This window comes from Phocoena sinus, chromosome 1 (assembly GCF_008692025.1).
Source record: "Phocoena sinus isolate mPhoSin1 chromosome 1, mPhoSin1.pri, whole genome shotgun sequence".
NCBI lineage: Eukaryota > Metazoa > Chordata > Mammalia > Artiodactyla > Phocoenidae > Phocoena > Phocoena sinus.
Window position 1 is genome coordinate 105,063,408 of NC_045763.1, and position 19,178 is coordinate 105,082,585.

Here is a 19,178-nt window from a genome sequence, read left to right on the forward strand (position 1 = left end):
AGATAGGAATGATTGTGAATTTTAAGATCCATTCTAGTTTGAGATAAGTCATTTTTTAAATTTGTCTTTCTGAACTAATATATTTAAATTATTCCATCCTCATCTTACCTTCCTCTGCACTTATGGCTACCCATATTCCTGGTTCCTACATCTTAGCTTTCTTTTTAAAAATTATGTAGTTATGGGTTTTATATTCTGATCAAGTTTATATTTAGTCTTTATTTAAAATAATGAAGAAAAATTATACCTTTTTAAAGGTCCCTTTGGAGCAAGAAATTAATGCCACTATTTATGAAGATTTGTTTAACAATTTTTAATAGAAGAGCAATACCATTCAAAAATTTTTACATAAGTTGAACTCTTAGACATTTGTCTTAATTTTACTGAGAGAAGGGAGCCATACAAGAAATTTCAGGTGTCTGTAAGTGAATTGTTGGTAAAAAGTTTACCCACATGTTAGATGTAGGGAGGTCCACAAAGATGAAAAACATTGTCCCTTTACTCAAAAAACTGATGTTTTCATTTGTGCTTCATAGTACTATGGTTAAAATAAAACAACAATAAACATTTATAATCCAATGGTAGTCCCTTATTATTTTACTTATCAGCTACCCCTTCTTCCTCTAACAGGTCAAATACAATTATCAAAGGGTACCATTTATTTATAAAATGACTTATTAATTGAACAATTGTTGAATGCATACTACACTTATAGGGTTTGTGGAGCGTAAGATGATGAATAAGGCATAGTCCTTGTGTTTCTGTAGAACAAACATTATTGTGATAAAGAACATAGAATAAATTTTTCAAAAGCTGATTGTTATTGAGCTTGACAGAAAACAGCCCACAATAAAAATGTGAGTTGAGTCTTATTACTTTTTATTGTCAGAAAAGTATAGTATTTAATTATGTATAATAATGTCTACCAAAGAGAACTGAATTAATGCAATTCCTTATACTTTTACAAAGACGTACCTCTAAAGGTAGAGAATTGTTCTTTAGCCCCTCTCAGCAAAGTCTAAGAACATGGTCCAAAGTTCTTAAACTTTTTCATTTTTAAAATGAAATGTGATTTTTGGACTCTACTTCGTGTTATATTCAGGTTTAATGTAAAATATTTATCTTTCCATTCCCACTGCTTTAAGGAAAGTTGACATTTCAGAAGAAGTAAAATTGACATTGTCCCATGGCCTCTCTTAACCCTGGCACAGCATCCAAAACAAATGCCCAAGTCTGTGAAGTAAGGGACTAAGGAGTTAAGTTTGAACTTTCAACTGTTTTTCTAAGTTTTATAACATATAATGTATCTCACCTAATATGCCTTTTTAAAACACTTTGACAACATGTATAGTTACATGAGAAAGAAACCATTTTAACTGATTATCAAAATCACATTTTTCTGATTAACTTGGGTGTTTTCTTCCTATTCATTTTTTGTTGTTTGAAATAGAAAATAAACCGGTAGAGCCTCTGGGTTTTAACTTGTCATCCTGACCTCAGTTCACTGATTATTATGAATTTCATTTAGAGCAAGAAGAAAAAACCTGTAATATGGGTAGTGTTGTGCTGAAAGGTAATCTTGAGGCCAGTCTCCTCTCTCCCACCTTGTCTCATTATGCTTGTGATTTGGATATTTGTTCAAGATTATGTGTAACTTGATTGCTCACTCCCAAACTTAATTATTGTAAATTAAGTCTTCCAGTTTGGGAAAGTTACAGCTTTGTAGAATTTCATATTACCAAGGTTTTGTGTGAAAAGGATGTATTAAGTTTGAATACTAACACTATTCCTCTAAAATTTTGAATATCTACTCTTTCTTATAGGCTATAGAAAAACATCTTATTAGGAAGTCTCGGGGAGGTCTTACCTTTATTGGAGAATGGAAGAACGGGCACTTGGAAAAGAAGATGGGGCATTTGGCCTGCTTTGCTGGGGGAATGTTTGTGCTAGGAGCAGATGGTTCTAGAATGGATCAAGCTGGACATTATTTAGAGCTAGGAGCAGAAATTGCACGTACATGTCATGAGTCATATGACAGAACTGGTAAGAATATTAATAATGCTAATTACTTAGTCTAAAATAATTTCTAAGATAAAAATATGTCCAGGAATTAGAAGGGAAATAAATAGGCAGTTTTTACTTCAAAATAATTTATTCTAACACAGTAAATTTTCTTAAAAACATGAATTTTAATTCTGAAAATAATGTTCCTGCATCTTTCTAAATTATTATTCTGAATTCTGTTTTTGTTAATAAAGATTTTGAAGAAGTTGTTTTAAAGACAATAGGTAGGGCTTTTAGGAATGTATGGGCTAACGTTGTTTATTTTAATATAGAAGAATCCATTTCATCCATTTATTTCAGCTTCTGTAAAATCAGTTGCTTAAAAGAATACAGAGTTGATTTAGGTTACACGCCTTGCCAATAAAGATATTAGTTATATTGAGTATGTATATAACTGTATGTTATATGTATAATTGGTATGTAGATAACTAGTAGTTTGTCTCTTGGTCAGTTCACCAATAATTTTAAGTTGTTTGTACCTTTAAAAAGAACCTGTTGTGTTGCTTTAGGCAAGTATGTGATATTTCTGGGCTTCAGTGTCCTTACCTAAAAAAATGAGATGATTCTCAGTTTTACAGGTGACAAAAATTTGTTCCTGGGGGCAAAAAATATCTTTAAATATAAAGCATACACACACACACACACACATACACACATAGTCATAGATAGATAAACAGTATATATTTGTTAATAATATTTCATGGAAGGAGAAGGCAATTAGGTTTAAATAAAAGCCTGGAGAATAGGGTTGAGAAACACTGGACTAGGTCTTCCAAGTTTTTCTCTGGCTTTAAAAATGTATTTTAAAAAATTATTATTATTATTGTTATTTTATTTATTTATTTTTGGCTGCGTTGGGTCTTCGTTGCTGCGCTTGGGCTTAGTTGCTCCGCGGCATATGGGATCTTCCCGGACCAGAGCTTGAACCTGTGTCCCCTGCATTGGCAGGCGGATTCTTAACCACTGCTCCACCAGGGAAATCCCAAAAATGTATGTTTCTATATGAAATAATGGAAAATGAGTTCCCTGAAAAACTAAAAACTAGGAATTTCTGATTGTGATTTCAGAAGTTGAATTGTTGTTTTAGTTAAATAACTGAATTTATGTTTTAGTGTTAATTTATCATCAGGTACATTAAACAAATATGGTTGGCTTAAAATTTATCCTAGTTCATAAATCTGTCAAGTTATTTTTATATAATAAAGAATTGAATTTGTGGTGAAATTGACCCTTCAGCTCTCTCAGTAACCAAATCAAGGATTCCATTTCGTGACAAAATATAACTAAGTCAAAGGGACATTGAAGCAGATGTTATTTTGTGGTGGTTTAAGTTAGTATATAATACATCTAAAGTCTGTTATCTGAGTTACAAATACAAGTTAAAATATTTTGTCATGATGTCAGTATAGAATATCAAATATATACTTAAAGCTGAAATTAGTAAAACATTGAGGACCAGAGTGGATATTAAGTGTTTGTACTAGGACCCATGATAATAAGACTTGTTATTGCAGCTTTTGACCACAAATCAAATACTAGATCTAAAATAGTAGCATTTCACGCAACAGATGTATTAAGGTATGGTATATTATGGTTATTATATTAATCATTCACTCCATTAAACATGGAGCACATATTATGTGCCAGGCGTTAATGCTGGATTCTTACAGGTTGATGTGTGAACAAGATATCTTCCCTGCCTTTGAGAAATTCATAGAATACCAGAGTTACGAAAGGATGCCCTATATTTCTGACTTTCACATTTCATACTGATATGAAACACTGATATTATGAAAAGAACATGTGAACTAGGATGCAAAAAGCCCCTGTTTCACTATTTATTATCTATGAGCTTTAGGCAAATCATTTAGCCTTCCTAAAGCCTCAGTTGCTCCATCTGCAAAAAGTTGGGGTAATAATACCTACGCTGTCTTCCTCAGAATGTTGTGAGTACAAATGAAAAACTTTTAAATGCAGTCTCTGGTTGTTGCTGTCATGCTTGTTCTGACGTCATTTTCACATTGCCAGTCGATGAACCTGTGACCCTCTTTGCCATCGTATGCCCCAAAAGATTACTATTTGGTTTGTATCCTATATTTTCACATCTTTCACTGTTTTTACTTATCTTTAATCTCACCTTAGATCCTTTAATTAAGAAGTACAATTGTAGTTTTGCTTACTTCCTACCATTACATCTTCTGCTGTATTTTCTTATAGCTAGGCTATAATTTTTGGCAACCTTGTTTAAAAATATATTCACTTCTTAGCAGTCTTTTGGGCTAAATTCATACAATAATTACTGCCTTAGGATTTCACTTCAGTTTGTTGGAATTATAGTTAACATTATTTCAAAATCTGGTATTCTTCATATATTCCACTTACTGATAAACATGGCCTGCTGCTTAATACTTAGCTGGGTTTGTAGGAAATGTTGCTGAATCTTTTCAGGAGACTGAGCAGTAACTTACTGGTAGTTAAACATTATTATGTCTACATAGGAAGCTAGTTTGATACATTGTTTTAGTTTATTCTGAGGTAAAATGCAAAATTAATGCCAAACCAGATCTTAGACTTCAAAATATAGTACCTTCTTGATCTGGGTTTCTAGATTAAAAAAAAAATTGCTGAACATCATTAAAATAATGACTATTATATAACTTAATTTATTTCATATTGAAATTGGATAACACCTTTCTTAGACTATGTGCTATCGCATTTTGGGGGGAAATTTAATCTCTTTAGATACATATAACATGTCCAATGGACAAAACATCCATTGAACATGGAGTAATGGACATATTTTAAGAGTTTCTACAACTATTTTTTCCTTAAGAGAAGTTAATAGGAGGGAAGGATACAGGAAAATAGTTTAAGTTCTTCCCTTACTATTAGCCCATTCAAACTGTATTCAGATTGCCTGTCCCAGATATTCCTCATGCTTTTTAGCTTTTGTTGAATTTCTTTTGTTGACTTAAGTGTACTTATTTTTCCATCTCTACAGATTCTGCCTGTCTTGGAGGACTCATGAATATTTTTTTTCCCATGACTTTACGGACTAATCTGTACCTTCTTTAAAATTATCTTTTATATTCTTACAACTGACTTTTAGCACATTTGATATTTTACTTCAATTGTTTTCTTTGTGCATGTCTCTTTCCTTTACCTACATTATATGATTTTTGCATCCTCTAGAGTTCTTTTTACCTAGACACTAAATTATTTATGATTTTGACTCAATTTTTACTTGTTGGATTAGTTATTTTCCTTTTAGAAATGATATATCAAATATAAGTGGGAAATTTAAGACAGGGAGTAGAAATTAAGTGCAAGGTAGAATGTTATGAAATTATTTTTTTATAGCATTGCATAGACAAAAGAGCACCTAAGAAATAATGCCCTCAGAAACATGAAAGCAATGATTTGACAAAAATAATGGATGTGGTATGTAATATATTACATATCACATACCAATGGTATGCTGTATGTATATGTTACATACCGCATACCAATGGATGTGGCTTGTATGTTTTTTACTCACCAGCTCTTCACAGAACAAATATGTTATCTTTCTGGTGTGTTTTATTTGTGAAGTTATGAATGATCAGTGAAATAAAATTTTTAGTAAGAAGTCTAAAATATTAGTTCCATGCAGCCAATTTCTACTTCAATTCAGGTGATAATATCATTATAATTACAGAAGTTATTATCTAATTTAAAGTTAGCTGTAATAGTATCATTTGAAAACTCTAAATTAACACTCATGGTCTTTGAGAAAAGAAAAACAAGAAATCCAGACAAAATGACTTATCTTACTATTTATTGGATTACCATCATCTCAGTGCTTATGATGTTTGACTTTTATTATTTTTAAAACATTTATTAAATGACAAATAATATTTGATTGTATGCCAGACCTTGTCAATAAGCTGAGTAGAAGTTTTCTTACAAAACATTGATAATTTCTTAGTTAGTCCTAACCTCAAATCCCATTGAGGAGGTGGTCAGAGCTGTATGAGCACACATAAAGTTTAGCATGTAATTTCAGAGGCTTCTTTGGCACACATTAATCTCCCTCTTCCAAAGCCTACCGTAGAGTTCATGATCCTCAGGTTAAAAACACCTGCTTAAGTTCTGCTTTAGTTCTCCAAGATTTAGCAGTAAACAAACTGTGAGTATTAACTCTTCTGGATCACACGCCTTGCTTTTAATAGAGCTATCTACCATCACTATAGTGTTTCTGGTTTTGTGTTTTTTTCTTGGGGGTGGGGAGTGGTACGAAATGCTTTATTTTCACCTCCTTTGAATTGTGATTATTTGGAGTTTATGGCATCACCCTTGTAATGCTAAAATTTGGCTGCTGCAACACCTGTCATGCCAACAACTATGGCATGATTTTGTTTATGGTATAGTTCTTACTCTCCTTTTTCTGAGAAAATATAAAATTGTCCAGCATTTCTTGAAAGAGGCAAGAGACTTTGAAACTGTTTGCCACTGGTACAAACTAGTAAAAAGAAAGAAAGATGGCAGCTGAGAGTGATAATTGTGTGTGACTCCAGCACCCCAGTGGAGGATGGTTTTATATTGCCAGGTTTAGGGTGCTGGGTGTGATTAGAAAGAGGTTCTTAAAAAGCCTTTCACGTAGTGCTGTATTCCAGCCTGAATGGAAGTCATATCATTTAAGGAGTATTATTTAATGTTGAAATATGTGTGTTATGGCCATGTTTTAAAAAAATTTTTTATTTTTATTTTACTATAGTTGATATACAATATTGTGTTAGTTTCAGGTGTTTATTCAAACTGATAAGTAGGCAATTTACTGATGAAATTCTTAGTGGCTGGCGTTTTGAACCTCTTCCTAGCTGTATATACAGAAGCTATAGGCAAAGAGAGATGATTTTTAAAACTGGTTTAAGTTTTAAAAATGTATTGTTTCTTACTGTGGTATGCTTTAAAAGATTAGGGACTAACTAAATCTAATTCAAAATCTGAGCTCTAAAATGTTTTCTTATATGTATGTGTTATATTAAAAGGACTTTTAAATTGTCTTGACTTTTAAAAAAAATATTGTGCACAATACGGTTACCTGTCTCATTTGATTTTGGACCAAAACAGAATATGTAATGTGTTTATGTCTAGCTTGGCATTTGTTTCCAAAGGATTACTAGACTTTTGTCAGTTTAGTTAGATACAGCAGTATGTTGATGTACATTATTTACGAGAAATATTTCACGTTAGAATAATAGGAATATTTATAAGAAAATCAAATGCGGATCTTTTAAAATCACTGATTCTGCAAAACAGCAACAATAAAAATAAGACAAACAACAAAACAACTTTACTTCATACTGCATTCTTACAGGGGGAGGAAAAAACTCTGGCAAACAAACACAAATGGTTTATTCTGTTCATTTATTTCTTTTGTCATGTTACAGCATTAAAGCTAGGTCCCGAATCATTCAAGTTTGATGGTGCAGTAGAGGCTGTGGCAGTTCGGCAGGCTGAAAAGTATTACATCCTACGTCCAGAAGTAATTGAAACCTATTGGTACCTGTGGCGATTCACTCACGATCCAAGATATAGGGAGTGGGGCTGGGAAGCAGCACTGGTAAATAAGCCGATATTTCATTTAATGTGCAAGAGTGTTCAATTAAGCCTCCTGTAGTGCCATGTATCCTCATCCATGTTACCTCATGTTCAGTAACTATAGGGCTACTTCCATTTTTTTTTTTGCTGGAAAAACTGTTAGTTTGTTTCTTAAGCAGTAGAAGTAAACCTTAAAATCCAGTTTAGTTTTCTATTAGAACTATTTTCCTCCTAAGTCTTCACTCATTATTCTTACTGAATAACTAAAGGAGTCATTTAAATGGCAGTTTTTCACTATGATTATAAAATTTCTATACTTGCCTATTAATGCTTAACCTCTGGGGGAAAAATAAAATCATTGTGAAATTGCCCATATTCACAGCCTGGGTAGATTAACCCCCATTCACTTCAGCTTGTGTTCAGAGTAATTCCTTAGTGGCACCATAAGAAGCACTAGTGAATTGTTAAAAATTTTCTACATTGAAAGACAGAAAAACCCCAACACGCTCTCTCTCTTTCTCTCTCCATATATATATATACACACACACGTGTGTGTGTGTGTGTGTGTGTGTATTTGTAATGAGGAATTTTTAATGGTTAGTAAAGTAAGCAAATTGTTTACTCATAAAATGCTAGCCTTTCAGAGAATTCCATTGTCATCAGTACCTGGGAGGAAGAGAAATCATTAGCGTTTTCATGAAAGTATAGCTTATCACTGGGAGTGAGGAGGTGTTTTATTCTCTAAGACATACTAATTATGATAAATAGTACTAATTATGATGGATATTCATATTCGAATTGTTTAGCTTAAACTTGCAATCTAGATAGAATGAGGACATTCTAGGTGAGGTAAGTAGTGTTAGTAAATTGCTCAGACAAGAATGTGCATGATGTGTTTTAGGGCAGAATATAGACCAATTTATGTAAAAAGGTTTCACAGGGGCAACTCCAGAGAGAGAAGTTTGGAGCCATTATGTAGATGGTCTTACATGCCAGATCAAGGCATGAATACTTTACTCAGTGCTTCAGGAATAACACACACATACTTAGTTTTCTCAGTTACTATATAAGTGTTTCTTATTTGGCAGGTGGGGATTAAAAGTCCTTTGCCTGTCTAAAAAGCCCCTCAGATCTTCTTTTTCTTCACCATCTCCTACCCACCAGAGCTCCCTGACTTTAAGAATCCGTTATGGGACTACTAAAGGTTTTTGAAGGGGGAAGGAACTACTGAAGACTTTTTAGTGGGGAGTAACAAAACAAAAGGATCTGATTATAATCTGCAAATTGGTGGGTTTTGGAGACCACTGCGATAATCTAGGAATAATGTGATAAAGACGAACTAAGGTGAGGACACTTACGTGTTGTCATTCAGACATAGTTGGTCCTTACGGAGTTTAACAATAAGAGAATATTAATGGAAACAAGGCAGTTGTGAATACAGAGCAGGAACAGATGAAGCATTTATTGTTGCTGCTTTTCTCTGACTACCTGTGTCCAAAATTGGAAACACAGCTGCTAGTGAAAGGATCCTGCTGCAGTTGAGAGACAGACAAAATGTTGGCATAGTGGTTTGGGAATAAGACACACACACATACACACACACACATACACACACACACACTTCTGTTGTGTAGCAATGGCTTTTACTAACGCTTACATATATCAAGCAATATTTTATATAGGGGAAATAGGTAAAGTAATCCTGCAATGAATATGACTTGAAAGTCCACTAATATTTAATGCTTCTTATTTAGAGGAATATGGGAGATGTATCTGAATCATGTGGGGCAGGGAGGTGAGGGATGGTGGCAGAAATGCATCTTTTCATTGAGAAACACTAAAGGATAATTTATCCTTTTCCTAAGGTTCTTTTTTTTTCCTGTGCGCCTTCTTAAAGGTTTGACAAGCTCAAACTTTAACCCATATCTGTCCATATTTGAATTACAGAGTTAAAATTTTGCTTCTATAGCCTATATGGACACACACAAACTCTGAAGAACAAGAACTGAAATAATTATACTTAAAATTCAAGTTTCAAAAGTATTACATGATGAGAAGGGGGTGCAGTGTGGAGACAAAAGAGAACTCACATCTTAAATAGAATTTTCCTTCTTGCCCACTACTGGCTCCCATGTTGGGTTTAAAGAAAGAAAAGGGAAGACAAGCTGGAATAGAATAGTGGTATCTCATGTCTTCTGTAGCTTTAACTATTCCAATTTACATCTTCAAATTTCCAAACTTGAATATGTTATGCATGAAAACGTGCCTTTAAGAAATGTCTCTAAATGGCTTAAAGATTAGTCATGCCTCCCTGATACTTTCACAGTATCCTTAAACTGCTTCAATGTTCTACAGTGGTAAAGATGCATGATCATTGTGAAGAATATGTGTTTAAAAACATATTCATGTAAATTGATACAGGCAGTGTGGAGAACAGTAAGGAGGTACCTTAAAAAACTAAAAATAGAACTACCATATGACCCAGCAATCCCACTACTGAGCATATACCCTGAGAAAACCATAATTCAAAAGGAGACATGTACCACAATGTTCATCACAGCACTGTTTACAATAGCCAGGACATGGAAGCAACCTAAGTGTCCATTGACAGATGAATGGATAAAGAAAATGTGGCACATATATACAATGGAATATTACTCAGCCATAAAAAGAAACGAAATTGAGTTATTTGTAGTAAGGTGGATGGACCTAGAGTCTGTCACACAGAGTGAAGTAAGTCAGAAAGAGAAAAACAAATACTGTATGCTAACAAATATATATGGAATCTAAAAAAAAAAAGAAAGTTTCTGAAGAACCTAAGGGCAGGACAGGAATAAAGACACAGATGTAGAGAATGGACTTGAGGATACGGGGAGGGAGATGGGTAAGCTGGGACGAAGTGAGAGAGTGGCATGGACATATATACACTACCAAACATAAAATAGATAGCTAGTGGGAAGCAGCCACATAGCACAGGGAGATCAGCTCGGCACTTTGTGACCACCTAGAGGGGTGGGATAGGGAGGGTGGAGGGAGATGCAAGAGGGAGGGGATATGGGATGTAGGTATACATATAGCTGGTTCACTTTGTTATAAAGCAGAAACTAACACACCATTGTAAAGCAACTCCCATAAAGATGTAAAAAATAAAAATGTTTAAAATACTTAGATAGAGAAAAGTACCAACCCTTTGGTAAGGAGACTTTATAAACCAAGCTGTAATCAAAATGGAACTGGATAAAAATTAACAATTTGATTAAATAAACACTTTTAGTGTTAATTAGCTTTTCATTAGAAAGGAGGAAGACCAGACAAGTAAAATCTTATTTTGAAACTGTCAAATTCTCATAGAGATCTCTGTAAACTTTTGACTGTGGTTCCTTAACTTGTCCTTCCAAGTTTGAAACTCTATGGAATTGACTCTTTGGTCTCATCTCTTTTACAGGCTATTGAAAAGTATTGCCGAGTCACTGGGGGATTTTCTGGCGTGAAGGATGTATATTCCTCTACTCCTACGCATGATGATGTACAGCAGAGCTTCTTTCTTGCTGAAACATTAAAGTAAGTAGATGCCTTAAAAAATTTTTTTTAATTGTAGGCGGGGTTTGCTCTGTGGTCACTACATGATGAATTACGACTATGTGATGTTACACTGTATTTTATTACAAAAATCTTTCTATGTAATTGTGTCTTCAATTTTTAGCTACATCTCATGAAGGCATTTTGTCAAATAAGAGTACCTTTATTTTGTATTTAGCTCTTTACTATGCATTAGAATCACCTAGAAGACTTCGTAAAATACAGATTACCGGGCCATGCCCAGTTTCTGATTCAGTAGGTCTAGGGTGGACCCTAAGAATTTACATTCTGACAAACTCCCAGGTGGTACGGATGATGCTGGTCCTGGGATCACACCTCAACTCCCTGTTCTAGCTAATGAAATCTGTTAGGAACAATCATAAGAGTTTTGATGGTTACTAGAGGGTGTATGACCATAGCCACCCATCCTCCCAGTGAGGTTTCCTGTAAAGAAATCTGTATAAAAGGAATGATTGAAAAGAAAAAAGACAGCTGTATTATTTGGGCTTATAATCAGAATCCCAGGCAGAATTATACAAACTTTCCTGGAAGAAGGTGGAGACCTTAAATATGTCTACTTCCCAAAACCCCTGCAAAGTAAGGTCCTTAATACCTTCTTTTAAATTTCACATTTCTATTTCCAGTCATTCTCTTCTTAAATACCTCATAAACTGTCACTACATTTGTCCCAAAAAATATTACTTCCAGACATTGTTCAGGTTATTTGAGGATATATCAGTAGGCAAAAGGGAAAAAAATTCTCAGTCTCTTGGACTTTACATTCTAGTATACTTCTGGCTTACATTCTGGTGTATTATGGTTTAAATGTACATGTCTCAAACTACGTTTCTTATCCTAAATGGCAATCTTAATCCAATTTTTCTTTTATTATCCCTCATATTTTTATTTTCCTATCTTCTCAGCTTGTACGTTATGGTTATTTCTTTTTTTCTCATTCTAATATATCACTTTCTTGTTATATCATTTCTTTATTTTGCCCCCTCGTTTCCATATCTGTAGTCGACCCTAGACCAAACCCTTATTTTGCTGAGATGGTTTAGTCAGTTCCCTACCTCCAGTCAGTTCTTGTATTTGTTTATCCTGTGTGATTAGGCTTGAGACTGTACGAGACAGTTGAAAGAGCACTGGACTGGAAGATAAAACTGCAGGAGCTTTAGTTATACACTTGCTACAACCTAGCTGAAGGAACATGTCAAAATAAAACTTCCTTGCTTTCAGTTTTCATAGTTGTCAACTGTGGAATTTGACCCAAATTATGTAAGATCTCTCTCTTTTAAAATTTTTTTTACTGTTTTTTAAGCCCAGAAAAATCGTAAGAATAGTACAATGATTGTATCTTTCACCTAGAGTTACCTTTTGTTAATTTTTGCTGCATTCCCATACCCCCATGTATATGTATACATAGACACAGTTCTACTTGTTTGCTTATTTAGTTATTTGCTTTATAATTTGAGAGTTACCAGCATTCTGTTATTTACCCAGGAATTTTTAGGAAAAGGGCATAATCTTACACAGTCACAATACGGTTATCACGTTTGTGAGACTTAACATTCGTACAGTACTGCTGCTTAGTATGTAGTCCATTTTCAAATTTCTCAATTCTTCTAATAATGTACTTTATAATTTTTTTTTAGCCCCAACCCAGGGTCCAATAAAGGATCAATTGTTGCATTTGCTTCTCATGTTTCTTAGTCTGCTTTACCCTAGAACAAAGTTTCCTTATTCTTCTTTTGTCTTTTATGACATTGACATTAAGTGTTCAGGCTAGTTGTTTTGAAGAATGTCCCTCAATTTAGATATTTGTGATTGTTTCCTTATGATCAGATTTAGGTTAAACATTTTTGGCATGAATATTATATAGATGATGTGGCCTCATTTCATCTCATAAAGAGGCACATGATAGCGGTTTAACTCATTGATGATTTTAAATTTGATCATAAGGTTAGATTTGATTATAAGGTCATGTAAAGAATCGTTTTTCTTTTTGTAATAAGTGATCTGTGGAGTGATAACTTTGAGACTGTGTGAATATCCTTTTTCCAACAGTCTTTCTCACTCAGTGTTATTAGCATCTTTCCTGAGCATCTTGCCTGAATTGAATAGTACTACAGTGGTGGTAAAATGCTGATTTTGAGGCCTCCTCTAGTCTTAGAAATTACTTGATTTTCAACATTCATATACCATTTTCTTCATGTCACTCTTCTCCTGCTCAATGGCTCATTCATCTCTAGCTTCATTTCTCACTTCTTTTCTTTATATATTCTATCCTTAAACCAAGTTAATCTATCTGTTTATATATCTACCCATCTATAATTTGTTCTTTTGATTTCATTGTCTATTTCATATTTCTTTGGCTCTGGCAGGAATGTCTTTATTCTTTCTATCAGTTAATGCCCCTCTTTAAATAAAGTTCAGATCTTACCTCTTGCAGGTTGGCTTTCATAATTAATTCTCAAATGCCTCCTCAGTACACACCTTGAGCACTTTAGCACATGGGGTAGGGCTGCAAATACACATGTGCCGTGCTGCTTCTCCCCTTGTAGTATATGGGATATCACCAGTTGACCTTGGTACTTTTCCCTGCCAAGTTCAAGTTCAGGAAGAATCCTTCTCAACGCAGTACTCTAGGTAACCAGTTATATATATATATACACACACACAAATACATTTGGATCAATAAAACTAGAAAAAGTCAAAGGAGGAATCATACAGGTATTTATAAAAAAACCTAGGCTAAGAAAATTATCACAGTTGAGCACTACATTCATTTCACCTCAGCTCAATTGTTGCATGTTTATTTGAAGGTCTGATAAACTGAGAAAGTGTGCATGTTGAGGATACATTTCAGTCAGTTTTTCTTGAGTTCATATATGTCAGGTATTAAATGGATAAGAAAAATCACAGGTTAGTTGGAAACATAGTCTTCTTAATGAATTTATTATTAAAAGAAAAGAGAAATACATAAAATTAAGACCAAGTTTACCACCATGGTGTGTCTGCTTTCAGTGGTATCAGAATCTCCAGGGCAGAAGTTGTTTTGCATGTGTGCACCTGTCTGTGTATCTTGCTTGTGTGCTTTTTCCCCCTTCCTATCTTAAAATTCAAACTTTGAATATAATGGCAAAATTCTGGAAAACTATAAGAATATGTCAATACTTTTATATAGTGAAAGCTATGGAAAAAGATGTACATGGATGTTTATTGAAGTTATAAAAATAAAGAGTTACTATATGTTCAATATTAGTTGAAAGGTTAAATAAATTATGGCACATCCACAACGGGTATTATGGAACCAATAGCAATTATAGACTCGTCACAGTATAATGTTAAGTGAGCTATTAAGTGCACATATACATATATAGATGCACATCTTAATATTATTTCAATAACATCAAAATGTATACTGTGATTTAGCTTAATTGGTGGTATTCTTTTAAATCCATTTCTGGTTTTGCTTTTGTAATCAGGTAAAACATTTTTTTAAATAAGTTAAACTGCAGTCACATTTTCCTGTCTCAAATTCATTTGTTGTCTTTGTGCCTAGAATCAAAAGACATTTTTTGAGCTGCAAAAAAATTTAGAGATACAACATACACCACTGCAATCCATTCCTCCCCTCTGCACATAGACATTCCCAATGCTAAAAAATCTCTTTACAACATACAGAATATTTTGTCATAAAGTCTTTTGTTAATCTCTAGTTTTTTGTTAATCTCTAGTTAACAGGCAGCTCACTGCCTCATAAGGCTAACCCATTACATTGTTCAGAAGCTTTCATTGTTAGAAATATCTTTCTTATATTGAGTTAAAATCTGCTTCACTGTGCGTTCCATTCAGTGATCCATACTTTACCATTTGGAAATACGGAGTCTTCTACATGGATGTTAACTAAAAATACTTGTATTTATCAGGCTAAAGGTGACAAGTTTCTGTACTATTTCTTTCTGATACCAGTCTGGTTGACTTCTCTAGAGATGATTCCATGGTTTTCTAGGCTGAACACTGCATTTAAGATGTGAATAAACCAGTGCAGAGTACCAATTGCTAACTTGGTCTTTATACCTTCATCAAAGCAAGATACTATTATATTCTGTTTTCTGGTAGCCCTGTCAATATAGCTTGAAATTTTGATATAGGTCTTTTTTTTTTTTTTTTAACATGAACTAAGATAATTATTTTCTATCTTACATTGGTATGATTAGCTTTTATGAAATTTATTACATTTTACCTTTATCCATTATTAAATCTTATTTTGTTAGATTTAACATATTCTAATTTATTGAAATTTTTTTGAACTCTTGAGTTTTTCATTTAATGTATTAGCTATTCTACCTTTGTGTCATTTACAGATTTAATAGGTATGCCTTTTCTGTATATACCCAAGTTAATCAAACATTAAAGACATCTAACCTATGTATTCTTAACCAGTTCATACTTATCTATCTTTTCCCAACTCTTTCCCTTAATAGCTGTGTGACGTTGGACAAGTTACTTAATTTCTCTACCTCAGTTTCATCATCCGTAAAAGAGGAATTACTAATAGTATCATCTCAAGGGCTTGTTATGGGGATTAATATAGCGAAGCCCTTAGAATTATACCTGGCACAAAATACAAGATAGCAGGTATAAAGTCACTATAGGACAGTAGGGCTGGGAGATGGGAAAAAAAGGTAGACGTGAAGCAATGGAGCACAAGGACAAACTAGAACTCACAAGGACCAACGATCCCACATATGTGTCTCACTGCCTCTAGCGTTGATAAACAGGTGACTTGCAGAAGTAGCTGGCACCTTCTGCCACAGGGCTATACATGCCTGGCCTGGGAACTGGAGAAATTGAAGAGGAGCTCCAACAGGAACTGCAGAAATTGCAGGTCTGGCAGCTGCCCCACACCTCCGAGGTGAGCCAGGTAATCACTGACAACATGCATAACTTTAACAGCATGTGGCAACCCTGCACCGTCCCTCAGAGCATTATGGCTCCTGCTTTACTTCAGCCTCCACATCACATGCGTATGTTTTTGTAGCCAACCCTAACCCAGAATCATACAGAGAAAGTAATTCTGACAAATACAGTTCCAGCTTAGCTATGCTGACAAAGTATACAATCACCACAGGAGACAGGTCCCTCCAGATAGTGAAAAATATTATAACCTACTTTATATCATATGGTATATAGTATTTGTATATAAAAGAGATCATTTTAAAAGTATTATAAAGCTATACTAATTAAAAGGCTTTAGTAGTAGTACAAGAATAAATGGAACAGTGGAACAGGATAGTTTGGAAATAGGCCCACTTATATGTAGAAATGTTATCTTTGAAAAATGGCAGTTTGGATCATTGAGGAAAAATTAAATAATTTAATAAAGGAAGTTAGAAAAATTATCCATTAGAAAAAAAAATAAAACGGTATTCCTGTAAATAATAAAACTGATCTTATAGAACATAGCTTTAAATATTAAACATGAAATAAAATCCTGAAAAAATTTGCAAGTTTTTTTTTCTCCCAACTCTGGGGGTGAAGATGGCATGACACAAAACCCAGAAACCATAGAAGAAAAAGATTTAAATTTTTAACTACAGAAAAATGGACATCTGTAAGAAAAAAAAAAAGAACATTAAACAAAGCAAGACAGATGACACACTGGGAAAATATATTTGCAATACATTTGATAGTCAATTTTCTTAAAATGTGAAATTATTAAGGAATAAGTATTAAGTTAAAATAAGTAAAGGCACTTCACTGCAAAATACAGATGGAAAATACCATAAATACATGAAAAATAAATATTTGACCCACTCATGAAGAAATGAAATAAAACTAATAATCAAATACCATGTTTCACTATCAGATTACTTAAGATTTTAAAAGTTTGCAATCTGGTGTTAATAAGGATGTATGGATCCAGTCACTTATAAACGCTGGAAGTGAGAATGTATGTTGCCTGATGTGAGTGATTTCAGTGAAATCTGAAAAAGAACCTGTTGAAATATTAAGAGCACATTAATTTTGCTTCAGTAATCCTACTTCTAGAAGTTGTCCTACAGGTATACTTCCCCAAGTGAGAAAGATGGATAAAAAAGATTGCTCCTTACTTCCATATTGTTTATATTCTTTGCTCTTACACTGAATAATTAAGATTAAGTGCTGCATGTACCTTTTTAGGCACATCTCCTGTTACACCACTTTCTCCATGCATTTATTTGATCCATACCTACCCACTGTACATTTTCACTTATGTGTTTTTACTCTTGCTTTCCCTTCTGCGTGAAATTTATCGTTCCTTTTTTTAATCCCTTACAAAATCCTATTACTTTGTCAAGGTCTAGCTCAAATATTACTATCTCTGTGAATCCTCTTCAACACTAAGACAGAATTAAGCCATTTTTAGGTATACTTAAAATACTTCCTTTGTTTTGATAGTCTACATGAAATATTAATATCCTCACTGCTTACTTTCATGTTTGGGATAGAGTATACATACATTCAACAGATGTTTGTTGAACTGTACAGAAAAAACAGCATAGCACTTGTCATGTTAAAATTAGATGAACATCTATCTCCTCTGTCTTGTGTAGGTCCTCAGAAATCAAGGCTAATGTGGTTTGTTTTTAATACAGATATTTTTTAAAGTGTAAAAACAGTATGTGGATATAGCAAAATGAATTAAGTAGTATGAAACAGAAAAAATGAAAAAAGTTTCTCTGTATTCCACATGTAGTTTCACTTCCCAAAGATAACTACAGTTGACCCTTGAATAACAGAGGTTCAACCTTGCAGATCCACTTATATACAGATTTTTTTCAATAAATATACTGGAAAGTTTTTGGAGATTTGTGACAATTTGAAAAAATTTGCAGGTGAACTGAGTGGTCTAGAAATATTGAAAAAATTAAGGAAAAAGTCAGGTACATCATGAATTCATAAAATATATGTACATACTGGTCCATTATACCATTTACTGCCATAAAATATACACAAATCTATTATTAAAAGTTAAAATTTCTCAAAACTTACACAAACACTTAGGCTATAGATGGCGACATTTGCATTCAGTGATTCGAGTATTTGCTTAAAATGCCTAGTGATGAACCAATCCCTCCCATCAGGAAACTTACACAAGCCTCTTAGATAGCCTCATCCACCAGAGGGCAGACAGCAGAAGCAAGAAGAGCTACAGTCCTGCAGCCTGTGGAACAAAAACCACATTCACAGAAAGATAGACAAGATGAAAGGGAAGAGGGCTATGTACCAGATGAAGGAACAAGATAAAACCCCAGAAAAACAACAAAATGAAGTGGAGATAGGCAGCCTTCCAGAAAAAGAATTCAGAATAATGATGGTGAAGATGACCCAGGACCTCGGAAAAAGAATGGCGGCAAAGATCGAGAAAATGCAAGAAAGGTTTAAGAAAGACCTATGAGAATTAAAGAACAAACAAACAGACATGAACAATACAATAACTGAAATGAAAACCACACTAGAAGGAATCTATAGCAGAATAACTGAGGCAGAACGGATAAGTGACCTGGAAGACAGAATGGTGGAATTCACTGCTGCAGAACAGAATAAAGAAAAAATAATGAAAAGAAATGAAGACAGCCTAAGAGACCTCAGGGACAACATTAAATGCAGCAACATTCGCATTATAGGGGTCCCAGAAAGAGAAGAGAGAGAGAAAGGACCTGAGAAAATATTTGAAGAGACTATAGTTGAAAACTTCCCTAACATGGGAAAGGAAATAGCCACCCAAGTCCAAGAAGTGCAGAGAGCCCCATACAGGATAAACCCAAGGAGAAACATGCCAAGACATATAGTAATCAAACTGGCAAAAATTAAAGACAAAAATTATTGAAAGCAGCAAGGGGAAAACGACAAATAACATACAAGTGAACTCCCATACGGTTAACAGCTGACTTCTCAGCATA

At 33.9% G+C, this 19,178-nt stretch overlaps 1 protein-coding gene across 4 annotated transcripts in view; it reads left to right on the forward strand.

Moving 5' to 3' along the window:
- The window catches only part of MAN1A2 (mannosidase alpha class 1A member 2), a 173,451-nt gene that overhangs the window by 121,819 nt on the left and 32,454 nt on the right, over nucleotides 1-19,178 (forward strand). For 3 of the 4 annotated variants that reach the window (XM_032633910.1, XM_032633914.1, XM_032633922.1), the window contains exons 10-12: nucleotides 1,824-2,043; nucleotides 7,497-7,669; nucleotides 11,093-11,208. In XM_032633910.1, coding sequence (XP_032489801.1) covers nucleotides 1,824-2,043; nucleotides 7,497-7,669; nucleotides 11,093-11,208 — 509 coding nt within the window. Of the gene's footprint in view, nucleotides 1-1,823; nucleotides 2,044-7,496; nucleotides 7,670-11,092; nucleotides 11,209-16,000; nucleotides 16,291-19,178 lie in introns of those variants that run through there. The other variant, XM_032633907.1, reaches the window with a different exon arrangement.